The sequence below is a fragment of the Megalops cyprinoides genome, chromosome 2, assembly GCF_013368585.1.
Source record: "Megalops cyprinoides isolate fMegCyp1 chromosome 2, fMegCyp1.pri, whole genome shotgun sequence".
NCBI classification, from domain to species: Eukaryota; Metazoa; Chordata; class Actinopteri; order Elopiformes; family Megalopidae; genus Megalops; species Megalops cyprinoides.
The window spans coordinates 11,157,369-11,170,511 of NC_050584.1; the positions used below are offsets into that span (position 1 = coordinate 11,157,369).

A 13,143-nucleotide genomic window follows, 5' to 3' on the forward strand; every position below is an offset into this window, starting at 1 on the left:
TGTAACCAGGACCAGGATGAATATTAAATCCAAAAATGTAAGATGTACCTTATATCTGTTAACTGAATGCAATGTATTATATTTACAGTCAGTCACTAAAATGTATGATGTTTTACGTGACCACTAAATTTTTTTTAATACATAAATGCCATTCATGTATGTATGTATGTAGTTTTACATAGTAATGTTTAAAAGAAAAAAGTTCATTTTGTGTATTCATTTTTTAATATTTTTTTCTCTTGCATAGTAAAATTTCAATGGTCATGAAATGTTTAAGAATCCTGTTTCAAAATATATTGTTTATGTAAATAAATCCTTACAAATGATGAAAACATTTGTCTACTAGGCACGTATTAAATTGAGAGCAGTCACTCTAAAGTGTTGGTATTTGTGTCTACATGAATCAATGCAATGGAACATACTCCGACAACCAGCACGATCCCAAAAGGTTTCATTTTCTGAAAGAGAAACAATTACTGTAGAAATAGTCATTTTATTTCACATTTTTGAACAAAATAAGTTCCACTACATTTCACTGTGAAGACAGGCAGCTCCTGAAAGAAAAATTATGACTGAAGGGAAATGAACAACATGATTTTATACCAGTGTTGAAGGGTGGCTTTTTTAGATGTTCATTATGGTTCGTGGGGCTTCTGTAGCATACCCATCCCAATCTTTCCCACCATCAGGACACTGTGACAGGAAAGTAAACAGTTTTAGACTACAGCCATAGAGCTCACATGGTTTTGTCACATAACAGTTATGTGATTATTGATGATTAAATAAAAGCCATAATGTCCATAACAAGGTAGAGTATTTCAGCTCTTCCAATTTAGTGCAGTGCTTAAATGATCTTGATGAGATGCCAAGAACACTGACAGGGCTGTGTGCTTTTAAAAGGCATGTTACCTCGCTGTGGCCATGAGGCCAGCTGGCATGAACTTCCTCGATTTGAAAAACCTCATTCCCATAATGCCGGCCAGGGTTCCAGAAGCAGCTGTTGAGCAGAGAGGCAACACAACATGCAACTACACGAGGCTGACAGACTATTTTATTATACACGTTACAAGCATCTAGTGAGATAAGTATCAATGCCATGAAAGTGTGGTAATTCAGTTTTCCATCTTTGATACAGACTTAAGCATTTCTTGCACAATTCTGCCGCATGTTACCTAGAGAGACCCAAACATCCTTTGGGTTCTGAGATACCCGGTATGCGCCTATCCCTGCTACTCCCCCGAAGAGAAGACCAGCTGCCAGGGAGGGGACACTGCCTGGAGAGGTATCGGAAGACATTGTACACACTTTTGACTGGAGGACTGTTAGAGTACTGGACTGTAATTCCTTGTTTACAGAAATACCAACAGGCATACATACAGTACAATATGAATAACCATACATCAAAACCATACCTTCCTAAATTGTTTTATGATCATTTACTCGAAGTGGACTTGAATTTATAAATTTTAACATCTGTACAGAAGGAGCAGTTTCAGTCTGTGAGTTCATCACTGTACCTGCTTTTACATAACCCATGATTCCACCTGATGCAACAAGGGCTGCGTAGCCATATCCAGCCCAGTCAACAGACATTTTGACCACCTGGAGGAAGAGCAGGATATCCGCACGTGTCACATAAAGAAGGACAGATGAACGCAAGAGTCTTCATGCATTTATTATTACATGATTCAAAGACTGGAATCTAAATAACAAACCTGGGTTTAAGTTGTCATTCCTAGTGTGACCATGGAGCACATAAGACTTTGTAGCTATCTAACTTAGAAGACCTACGTCTTGCAGAAGTAACCAGCTAAACAAGTGATCACAAGTCTCGCTGTTGCTAGAACCTATTAAAGACCAACCATCAATGGTTGTCGTAAAGCGAGCAACACAATATCTAGCTTGATCACATTCAGTCATTTAGCAATACATGTTAGCCACCTAGCAAGCATTTGTAGCTACAGCCTATAGGGATGTCTAGCCAGCTGGCTAGCACACCCCAAATAACTGTACACGAGCTTGTTGGTAACTTGACACAAAACAGATGCACAACGCGAATGATGGCGCAGTTGTGTAAAACTGAAAGGTGTGCCTTTTTAACCTAAACAGATAACATAAATTAGTTTCGCTGGTAATCATCAATCTGGTTAGAAAGCCATCTATTGGAATACACTTAGCGCGTTACCTTTCACCGAGACGTCCTCTGTCCAACTATGGGATTTAGTCAGTAAGAAGCAGCACGCCTGGTAGGACAACAGTTACTTCGTGGAACAACTGAATTTAAACGCGGAGTCAGACAACGTTGGGGGCTTAGTCAAGTGTGTATTATACAGATAAACTGACAACAGCGTGCTGCATATATGCTAAAACAGATAAGTTGGCCTGATACGCGTTCTCCTTCTCTTATTCGCTGTACCTGGCAGGAAAAATAAACGCATGCACTGCACCAACGCCGGATTCATTCAGTTGTCCAACCAATCAAAGAACAGAGAGGCCGGAAGTGTAGACGGTCTCGGCCGGTTTCTGAAAGAGCGCCGCAGAAGATGCGCTGCGGTTGTGTGTTTAAGACTGGAAAAAGACTGAATCTGTGGATGAGAATCTTACTTGGTTTATGTCAAGGTAGTTAATTGTATTTACCTGGATTTTATCCACGAAATAAATCGGTTACACAGGAGTTTTTATGTGATCTTAAGCAGGTACTTTATAGTATATAGTATGGACGATGTCGTAATTACTTATTATTTGAGTACAACAAAAGTGTATAAAATGACAGGAAGCATGATTTCAAAATATAGCTTATGTTTTCAGCCTTTTAGACTTTAAGCTTTAGAGATTTATATTTTAAATGCCTCAGTTTCTATGACGAATTCTACAAAATAAAGAAAAAATAAAATAATAAATTATGAAATTTTGTTAAATTCCTTGTACAATTAACTCAGACACACCTAAAACACCTCACAATCTGTTCTTCATTTTAGAGCTCATGCTGAAAATACATTGCCATTTAACAATTTTGATGAGAAATAGTTGGATGAATTACCACTACATGAGCTACAACAATTCAAATGGTAGAGTGACCTTTGCTTTCTGTTTTATTGTAGTGTCCTCCTACAGACCAGACTGAAACACAGACAAGTCAGTCAGCTTAGCCTTGCAGCCATGAGAGCAAGTCAGGGAAACAAACAGAGCTTTCAATCAAAATCACTTTCACATGTATCAAAATAGAGGTGGGACAATTCAAGCATGCATTATAACTACAATTTTACAGCAGAGGAATTTTAGGATTATACATGGTAATATATTTGACTTTTTCACTGTGCTGGTTATACCCTCAGTATAGGTGTAGCTTTAAAGAAAAAAAGCACAATGTTCATTACCTGTTATCACAAGCCTTTAACTGACAGTCACCTTTTACAATTGAGTCAATATTGTATAGCTTCACAACCTCATCACACCCTCCACCTGGCAGGGCTGGATTCAACATGCTAAGATGTATTAACATGATGGCGACAGTAACCATGCTCCATTAGTTGTAGAATTGGTAGATCAGAGGACGGCATTCATTTCATGTAGTGTCCTGCATGTGACAAATGTGAGACATGCCATTCTGAGCAGATAATGTTATTAATGTCGTCGTAATTCCTCTACACTAGGCATGTTCAGAGTGGGATACAGAAATGCCTGGTGTCATTGTAAGAGGGCCACAATAAAACGTTCATAATGCCAACGCTCGATTCATTTATTATACTGAGAGCTTGCAACGTTTTATTATCCATCCGTGCATTCATTAGTATACAAAATCTGTTTTATTTTACAGTTGACACGAAAGAGAAGTGATGGAATTGCCTGTTCTCTAAATACACTGCATTTCGGTTGCAGTTATTCTGATGTGATCACAGTAACAAAATGAACACTTCGTACTCCGGAGCGCCCTCGTGTGTGCAGTAGCGTTATTAAAGTAGGGGTCCTTAAAGTTGATGGACGTCAAAGGATATTCCTGTTTTATGAAAAAGTCAACAAATTTAACTCACTCAATTTGAAAAGCTATGATCATTTGTTAATTACTTTTTCAAATTCATAACTTCATAATTTATTTTTCGTTTCGTATAAATGTATGAAATTAAAAAAGAAAAATATCAGGATTATTCTTCAGGCAGTTATGGATACTACGGAAGTAAGGTTGGTTTGGGGTCTTTGCTGTTGTAATTGGTGGGTAGCGTTTCTCACATTTACCTGTTTGGCAAGCTACCTGTTGATTAACAAATATCTTGAAATAAAGTTAACCGTCCAGCTTTCAAGGGGCCTGCATCGTCGCCAAGATGTTTAACAGAAACTGGAGTCTTTGGATGGGTGATGTGAGTTTGCTAGCTGGCTACTTTTTCCATTAGCGGTCTGGATATTTGGCTTGCGATCTAACGTCTGAGCATGTAGACTAACATGTTAGGTAGCTACTAATGATTAATACGTCCAGGTGACTAGGTACTTACTAAAATCAGGCATATCTGAAATCTGTTGTTGGGTTGTTCAACCTTACAACCACAAATAAAGAAAACTGGTTTAAAAGTTACCTAGCTACTGTTAAGCGTTAATGGGCGCATTATTGGTAAGTTGACTTGATAGCCGTCTCCTCACGCTGTGGAAGAACCCTTCCTAATTTAGCTAGTAGTTAGCTGCCTACCAGGTTATCCACAGATCGGAAATGGGTAGGCAGCCAAGTAGCAAACGTCTCAACGGATCTGACTGGCTCTAGCCAGGTTAGCAGGGTTGTGTTAGCTACTACCTAGCAGACGAAGAGGTGCTTCGTTTAGCTAGACAAGAAGAAATGTGAAATTTGGAAACACGATTGGACATCTGAAAAAGATTATCTAATAAGTGACTTTCTGTAGCGCACCTGGTAAAAGACTCTCAACAATACGTCGACGATTAGCTACCTAAGTAAATTAGGAGTTAGGATTTTCGTAATATGCAATTTGTCATCATTGTAACCATGTCTTCTGCAGCTGGATCCGTACATGGATGAGAATTTCATTAAAGAAGCATTCAGCGCGATGGGAGAGACTGCACATGGCGTTAAAATCATATGCCACAGATCAACTGGGTAACGTTAGCCTTTTAACTTTTGAAGCAGAGTCTGTAGCTTGCATGCCAGCGATTCTGATAGGACTGACAGCTAGGTGTACACTAAACGCAATGCTGTTTTATACATCATTATACTATAGTTATAAAAAAAATATTCTATATCTTGTGTCCATTTCAGAAAGCTGTTCTTTCAAAGTTGTTCGGGTTCCAGCATTTTGATGTGATGTCAAAAACACACTTTGGTCATATTATAATGCACTGCTGTACAAGCAGCCTAACTTTACCTGTTAGAATTTATTAGTTATTTGTGAATGTCCATTGTAAAAACTCAAGATTAGGGGACATGAGGAATTCAATGGATGCAGGTCTGTTTTGTATATTTGCGGATTACCTGTGGCCATTATTGACTGTCTTCTGAACATGTTCTTCATGTTTTCTCTCACTTTAGTGGTCCAGCAGGATATTGCTTTGTGGAATTGGAGGATGAAGCTAGTGTTGACCGCTGTGTTCTAAGGCTGAATGGAAAGTTAGTCCCAGGATCAAATCCAGTAAGTACTTTGTGTGAAGTTGTGTGCACCTGGTAAGCCTCTTCACCAATATGTTCACGAGTGTAATTCTTCTGAATGCTGTTGGTAAAATCCCTTTAGTTACACCAACCTTTTGATGAGCAAATGAATACAACCTAGTTGGTTTCATATAACAGCTGACAGCCGCGATACTGAGCTGCGTTTTCTCCCTGATGAAGGTGGTTGAGGCTGTTTGTAAAATGACAGCCTAAAGGCTGTTTAAGGCTGGTGAATAAAGTCTGATAGGAAGTTGCTACTGAATGGGAAAGCCTATACTGAGAGGCAGAGGTATGTAACAGTACAAATGTTTTTACTCTCTCTATATATTTATACATACATTTATACATTTATTTTTCCTAGTAATACGCACTGTTGCTACATTCACGATGGTGCTCATGATTATGAGTAACGTTTGCTTTTTTACAGCCCAGAAAGTTTAAGTTAAACTATGCAACGCATGGAAAAAGAACCGAAACAGGGTGAGTAATATACAAATTTGTGGAATCATTATAAGTTATAACAATTAAAATGTGTGTTAGGAAAAGTATGTGGAAGATTTGGTCTTTTAACGTGATCCAGGTAAATTAGGAGTTCAGAAATTGTTTTTTGTAAAGAATGTGATTAGTGATGCAGTGTGCTTGAGTCTGTAGCCCAGCAGTTCCACCCAGTTGTGTATGTCATCCTTCACACTGCTCATAACCCTGCTTCTAACAGAATATGTGGAGACTGAACACCCTCCTAACTGTACTTTTTTTTCCCCCCCTCAGGGCAGACTATTCCGTTTTTGTTGGGGACCTCACTCCAGAAGTTGATGACTTCCAGCTCTATGACTTCTTTATGAAGAAATACCCTTCCTGCAAAGGAGGCAAAGTGGTCACAGATCCTTATGGGAACTCAAGGTAATGGAGCTGTATGCTGCAGTCATCCATTCCACAAAGAGACAGGCTTATGATACAGCTTGCATTTACATCACTATGTTTGGCTGAATTTTGGCCAGTAAGTACGTTTTATGTAAAAGCAACAAAAATGCTTTGCTTTAGTTAACAGCATCAGGCTTCAGTTAATTCTGACAGCAGTGATGTTTTCTGAAAGGTGAATTGGATGGTAAAGGCTTGGGGCCTAGTTGCAACTAATTACATGTATGCAACATCCACTGGGGCCTTCTAACAAAATTGAGCTGTCAGTCTCAAGAATATTTTTACATACATTATTAAGATTTATGGTTTTTCCTGATTATGATGAGCACGCTTTGTATTATGGGCTGCACTTAATTTGCACAGCTGCATTTTTACCCTTAAAAGTGTCTATTCACCTTTGAGGTAGCAAAAATCTTCTGTGGAATTTAAAACTTTCTGTGGATCGAAGGCTACGTTTCCTGGAGTAATACAGAGAATTCCCTGTGGCTCATTTATAAATACTTCTATATAATTTGTTTTTCTTGCCTTTGTTTGGAGAATAAACAGATGTTGGTAATGTGGTTTGCTTCTATTCCAGTCAAGGTAAATCTGCTAAATTTATTGTTTTCCCCATATAGGCTAAGCAAGAGCTACACACAATTGCTGTGATGCTACTTCATATTAAAAGTAAAACAACATTTTTCAGTTCCTCCATAAATATATATATACTATTTGTTTTTTCTCAAAATATATAGTTTGCATGTTAAACATGCCTGTGGCGGCAAGGAGGCTGTGCTGACTATCTTGAGTGCTGTATTCACACAGAGGCTACGGCTTTGTCAAGTTCAGTGACGAAAAGGAGCAGAAGAAAGCCCTTGAGGAGTGTCAGAATGCCAAGGGCCTGGGAACGAAACCAATCAGGATCAGCATAGCCGTTAACAAGAGGTAAGCCTATGTTCATCACACAGGACTGCTCTCAGCAGGCAGGGAATGGGTGGTCAGATGTCTGAGGTTAACCATCTTAACCCCCCAAAAAGAAACCATTACATGCCTCTTGACCATATATTGTGTTTTCTCTGTTTTTAGCAACAAGATTAATAATTACAACCAAAACCATAACTACAACAACTACCAGCAGCAGTACTACCAGCAGTATCAGCAGAACTACTATCCCCAGTGGGGCTACGACCCCTACAACAGTTACAACTATGGGTACGGACCCTACGGGCACCCGCCTCCAGGCCCTGGCATGATGTACCCACCCCCGCCACTGGACATGCCCCCTCCGCCCACTCTAACACAGGCATCCTCAGAGGTAGGCCCACCCACTGACACTGCCAGCGCATAACACGCACAAGACTGGAGGTGTTTGGGGGAAAATCATTACTTTCCTGAAACTGAAATTTTAAAAAATCCAACAAATTCCCTTGCACTGTTCGGAGTACAGGGGACTAGTTAAGTAGTAAAGTGGTTGTTCCCACCTGTCCCCTTAAGGTGGATGCATGTAGTTGCATGGTGCAGGTGGCAGACTTTGTGGTGTCATGTGTAGAGTTGCATCATTCATACATGGCTGACCTTGTGTGTCTTTACTGTTGTTCCAGCAGACACAAGGATCCACAGGGGATGCAGATGAAGAGGCTGTTGAAGGTAATTCTAGATTGACCTGGGGATCTGTGAAAATAACCCTCTCTTGTAGGTTACTTTGCATTTACCCGTCTACTTTATTTTAGTGATTTATAAACAAGTGATTCTTTATTGGGCTCATTTCCATCAAAATTGTGTCATGTTAACACAACATCTGAGCTTAGGACATATTCCAGTCTTGGGATGTGGTGTTCAGTAAACTAGCGGGTAAGGGGCTAGTCTAATGGTCATCAGCAGGTTTAACCTGCATTAGCTGCTTAGCTGATAATATTATCCAGAGGGACTTCCATGGTTTTCAGTTTTTACATGGTACAGCTCTTACAAGTTCCTCATTCATAGAGCTAGATATTAACTGAGAAAATTTTGGTTAAACACCTCACCTAAAGGTACAATAGCATTGCTCCACTGGGCAGTCAAACCAGCAACCTCTGTGTTATGTACTGTCAGACTACACCAGACTATTTTGAGTGAGCAAGTTCTGTCCTTCCACAGACCCCAGCCCTCCTCTGGACGTGGACACTCTGAACAGGGAGTACATGGAGCGCAGCGAGGAACTGTATGACTCCCTCATGAACTGCCACTGGCAGCCACTGGACTGTGTGACCTCCGAGATCCCCGCCCTCTCCGACTGCTGACACGCCTCCTCCAGCGCACGGCTTCCAGGCCCCCTGTGCGCTGTGTACAGAGCATACCTTTTATACAGCTGTAGGTTGCTTATGCAAATGCAACGTTGAATGACGTTAATATCAAAGAGCCTTTTTACTGTGATGGGATCCTTATTTTGTATATTCATTGTGTGTTCACACTGTGTCGGTTGTTAGCAGGCGTGTTGCTCTTTTGGGCTGCAGGTTTTTAAGCGTTGAACAGCACCCACGATTTGTGTTTATGGCAAAGAACTCCATGCAAGGGGACTTGCTGGATATTGTTGCTGGATAGATATGCCACACATCTGAAGGCCGCCATGCACAAACAAATCGCTCCATTAGTCCTGTGGGTTTAAAAGGCACAGTGAAGTCAGACAGTGATGTCAGAGAACTGGCAAACTCTACTACGGTGAAGAACTGTTCCTGCAGTTATAGTTCTTGTCTTTACATGTCTCTCATAATTGCTCCGTTTGTTCCTTTCAGGTTGGTTTAAACCTGTGGTTCTGTTTGCTGCAGTCAGAGTCATGAAATCATGAAATGCATGGAACAGTGAACAGATGCTTTCTGTTGTAATGAATCAGTTTTAATTTGTTGAAAATGATCAGACATGACATGAAGGAATCATTTATGTAGGCAGTGTACTAAATGATGTTTCTCGCAGCCTTGCAAGACAGCATGATCCTTCCAAATCTACAGAGGATCAAAATACATGTGGGAAAAACAGGAGGAGATTTAAGCAAGAATCCACTTTGACTTTCCAGGACACTGGCTTATGCAAATGCACTGTACCTCTTAGCAAAGTCTCTGAATGCTTTGGGGAACCTTGCCAATGTGAAGGCATGCATCATGCACATAAGCAGCTGTTTTCATTTGTGAAGTTTTCTATTTTGCATGAAAACCACACAAAACAAAAAAAAAAAACATTAAATTGCCTGCTCATAATGCTGTTGCAATATTTTACGTCAGTCAGACTTGTCATTGGTACAGACCCCTTATATTGAATATGATCCGGGTCTGTTGCTGCTTATTGTTACTTGAACTTCAGCATGGTGTGCAAATTAAAAGATTTGCTTCTGATATGTTGGTTGTCACAATTCTTTCCCTTATCATTGAATACAACAGGGATCAAATGTATTGAATAATACTCTAGCATTACATGCCACTTAGATCAATAAGTGTATTGACAGGTACAAAAATGAATGGAAGGTGAAGGAGCATGATGGGGTACAGGTTTTGGAATCTGTTTTTTCATTTTGTGGAGGCGTTATGTTTATTTTTTAAAATATGACATACGATGGCACAATCTGTTTTTGTGATGGTGAAAAATTAAAATTCAAATGCAAGTAGTCATGAATGCTTCCAGATCTAATGCATTGTACTGTTGCAGCAGTGAGGTGTGGAGGAAGGCTTCACAGAGTCTGGTTTCTTTCTTTCATACACTTTTTTATATATGCTGGACATCTGTGGCTACAATAAAATATCCCCTAGTGTTCCATGTCTAGTGTAGACGTTTTCTTTTTAGTTTTAGATGGATAAATATGGATTATGACCGTTCGTTTTAGTATGTGTTGACCTTTAGGACGGGATCTGTAATATCCGTAATTCCACTATGCACCACACGATGGCGGGAGAGGATTAGTAATGTAGTATTGTCCGCAAGCGGTTACGCATGTACTTGATACACGAGGTGTCTTCATAACAGTAAGTGTATTTTCCGGGACATGTCTTTAATGACCCTTGGATATTACTTGATGCTCACAGCACATAGCTTAATTACAAAATTTCTGCAGGCATATAAAATAGAGCATTTTGGGTTATTTTGACAAGGCGGGCAAAGATCACTGAATTCATCTGTGCAAAATCCTTGTTTGTAATTTACAAAGTAGCGCCAATCTGGTTCGCCGCAGCTTTTCCCATGGCAATGACATGATACATCATTCTGTAATGTATGTTAAGTGAAAATATTCGTGTGTCAATCGTTTACTGTCACGGAGTCGCTAATGGAGATTTTCTGGCTGTTGAACTGTGACACAGTGACGGTATTTTCAGGGGGAAATTTTTTAAATTGTGACTCTCTTTATCAATGCGGACAGACAAGTCTGTCTGTTTAAATGCAGGAAACAATACCGTCATAATATCTTTTATCTAGTCATAGCTAGTCATTTCTTTCCACAGTTGTAGAGTATAGCATAGGCCTACTGCTCGATTCCTCTTTGAGACGAGTAACAGACATTTAGTTTTATCACTTCCTTGTGCTGTTTGGGGAATCTCGCCCGAAAATCGATTGAATTAAACTGAAATTAATCTTGAGAGTCGTCGGTGCTGTGTATATCTAGAGACCGGAGGAGGTGAAGTTCTTAGCGTTAAGTCTTTGGTGTTTTTTGTTTGTTTTCCGTTCGACTTGTGTTGTTTGCTCTTTAAAAATTAATTATAAAACAGCGAATTTTAACGTTATTCCATAGGATCACCTCATGCCAATAATTCAATTAAAATTTGGATCAGAATTTATGGTCTGGAAAATCAATACATCTAATTCAACTAATTCAGTACTTTTTATTAAAGGAAGATGGCGCTAGAGGACAATTTATGCTTATGTGCGCTTGAGTCTCATTTCTATATATTCACTTCAAGCTAAAACCACATGTTTGTATTACTTATGTCGAATTTCCAGAAAGTCTGAACATGGCCGGTTTAACTGTCTATATGCTGCTGGGTCCTCTCGGCATCACTAGGCTGTGCTTTTGTAAAGGTCCAAAAACGAATGGTTTATGTGAAAGATCTTACATTAAGAGAGAAGTAAAAGTAGGACATGCAGTTTGCTGTGCGAAAATTTTAATTTGAATTAGATCATTAGATCAAGTCACGCACAGCTAATAACTAAGCACGTTTAATTTAGACACCTTATCAAGTATTCACTTACTCCACCAACATAAGTGAAGCTGCCTTGTACCACCTGCGTTATGAAATACTAATAGCGAAAAGTATCCGCAGGCCATTATTTATGTAACTAATAATTACACACAACAACGCGTTTGTATTATTGCACCCTTTATATGAGCCTCGGATTTAAGCGCTGTGTTTTTTTCACTTTCGTGCCTCAAATCTTCTAGGTGATATAATTAGGCTTCTGAAATGATCACTTATTTTGAGGACAAACAAAATATATCAATTTCTGTCTTCAGAGCTGCCTACAATAAAATAATACATTGACAGTTAGTACTAGGGTTTATTTGGGTGGCGGTATATACTGAAAACATTAGGTTGTCTTTTATTGTCGTGATGTTAATAGCTGATGATGTTGCACTTGGCACCACATAATAGCAATAATAATAATAATAATAATAATAATAATAATAATGGCGATGCAGACGAAGAGGAAGACTGTGCATTGTATTAGGTTACTATGTGTTTCGTTAAAATAATTCAGTATTAGGACGTTAATGTACAAAGTGTGGTCAGGACTCATAAAAACTACTCTAGTGCGACTGTGCAGGTTACCGCAACTTTACTGTTTCCTTGTTTTCAAACCATCTTCTTAGGCTCACGCTGTCGTCGAACACAGCACGTGTCGTTATCCTGAAGTGATGGCAGGTATTAGTAATATACTCCTTTAAGGTAACAGCAGAAATGTTATCGCTGTTTCTTTGACAACATTACACACCTTGGAAAACGTACTTTACTGTAAATCTGCCCATGCAGGGATAGTCCATTTCGTTGAAACCAAGCAGGGTTTTTTTCTTATCCTATCAAGATACCTTCAAATACCATTCAGTGCTTGCAGGCGCAGTTGTAACATCTTTCAATATGTATTTCATTACTGCACATTGGATGGATTAAGATTCCAACGTTGCAAATTCCCTCAGCATCCTCAAACGTCATTCCATGGCGTAGACATGTAGTTATACAGGCATATTGTTGTACAGGCTGGTTTCAGGCTTTGTAGTCGAATGATGAAAAAAGTATGACATTAACTTTTTAAAATGCATATAATTGCAACAGATAAGACAAGATAACTCTCAATGAATGCACTTGCATCGCGCACGTTAAAAGCCTGCACAAATATCCTCAACACTTTTATGGTCGTTTTAAGGCCAGCAGGAAACTGAGCTTAATTTAAATATGCTTCGTATTTTCTGCATTTGTTCACTATGATCACTTAACAGTGTTTTTTTTTCAATATAAAAGTTGTACAGTTTGGATCAAGTCGTTATTTATACATCCTTCACTTCAGCACTGTAAAGTCAGTAAACTCGTATATATCACCTAGAGGTGAGTAGATTGTATGCGCTTTTTGGGGATTTCGGTAACACTGGT

The 13,143-nt window shown here is 39.2% G+C and overlaps 2 protein-coding genes across 3 annotated transcripts; one reads left to right on the forward strand and one right to left on the reverse strand.

Annotated features, from left to right (window-relative positions):
- Positions 1-286: 286 nt before the first annotated feature.
- On the reverse strand, positions 287-2,478 carry tmem14ca (transmembrane protein 14Ca). 2 transcript variants are annotated; one of them, XM_036521553.1, is made up of 6 exons: positions 2,186-2,478; positions 1,518-1,602; positions 1,173-1,274; positions 910-997; positions 604-693; positions 287-458 (listed from the first exon to the last, which is right to left on the reverse strand). In XM_036521553.1, exons 2-5 carry the CDS (start codon positions 1,591-1,593, stop codon positions 636-638), a joined length of 324 nt encoding a protein of 107 aa, XP_036377446.1. In that variant the 5' UTR covers positions 1,594-1,602; positions 2,186-2,478; the 3' UTR covers positions 287-458; positions 604-635. The 2 variants fall into 2 exon arrangements, with proteins under 2 accessions (XP_036377446.1, XP_036377445.1); XM_036521552.1 differs by having other exon boundaries at positions 287-693.
- Positions 2,479-4,214: 1,736 nt separating this feature from the next.
- On the forward strand, positions 4,215-9,292 carry LOC118772896 (tRNA selenocysteine 1-associated protein 1-like). Its single transcript, XM_036521555.1, has 9 exons — positions 4,215-4,355; positions 5,001-5,098; positions 5,528-5,627; positions 6,072-6,124; positions 6,413-6,544; positions 7,367-7,486; positions 7,628-7,856; positions 8,143-8,188; positions 8,678-9,292. Exons 1-9 carry the CDS (start codon positions 4,320-4,322, stop codon positions 8,818-8,820), a joined length of 957 nt encoding a protein of 318 aa, XP_036377448.1. The 5' UTR covers positions 4,215-4,319; the 3' UTR covers positions 8,821-9,292.
- The last annotated feature ends 3,851 nt before the right edge of the window (positions 9,293-13,143 follow it).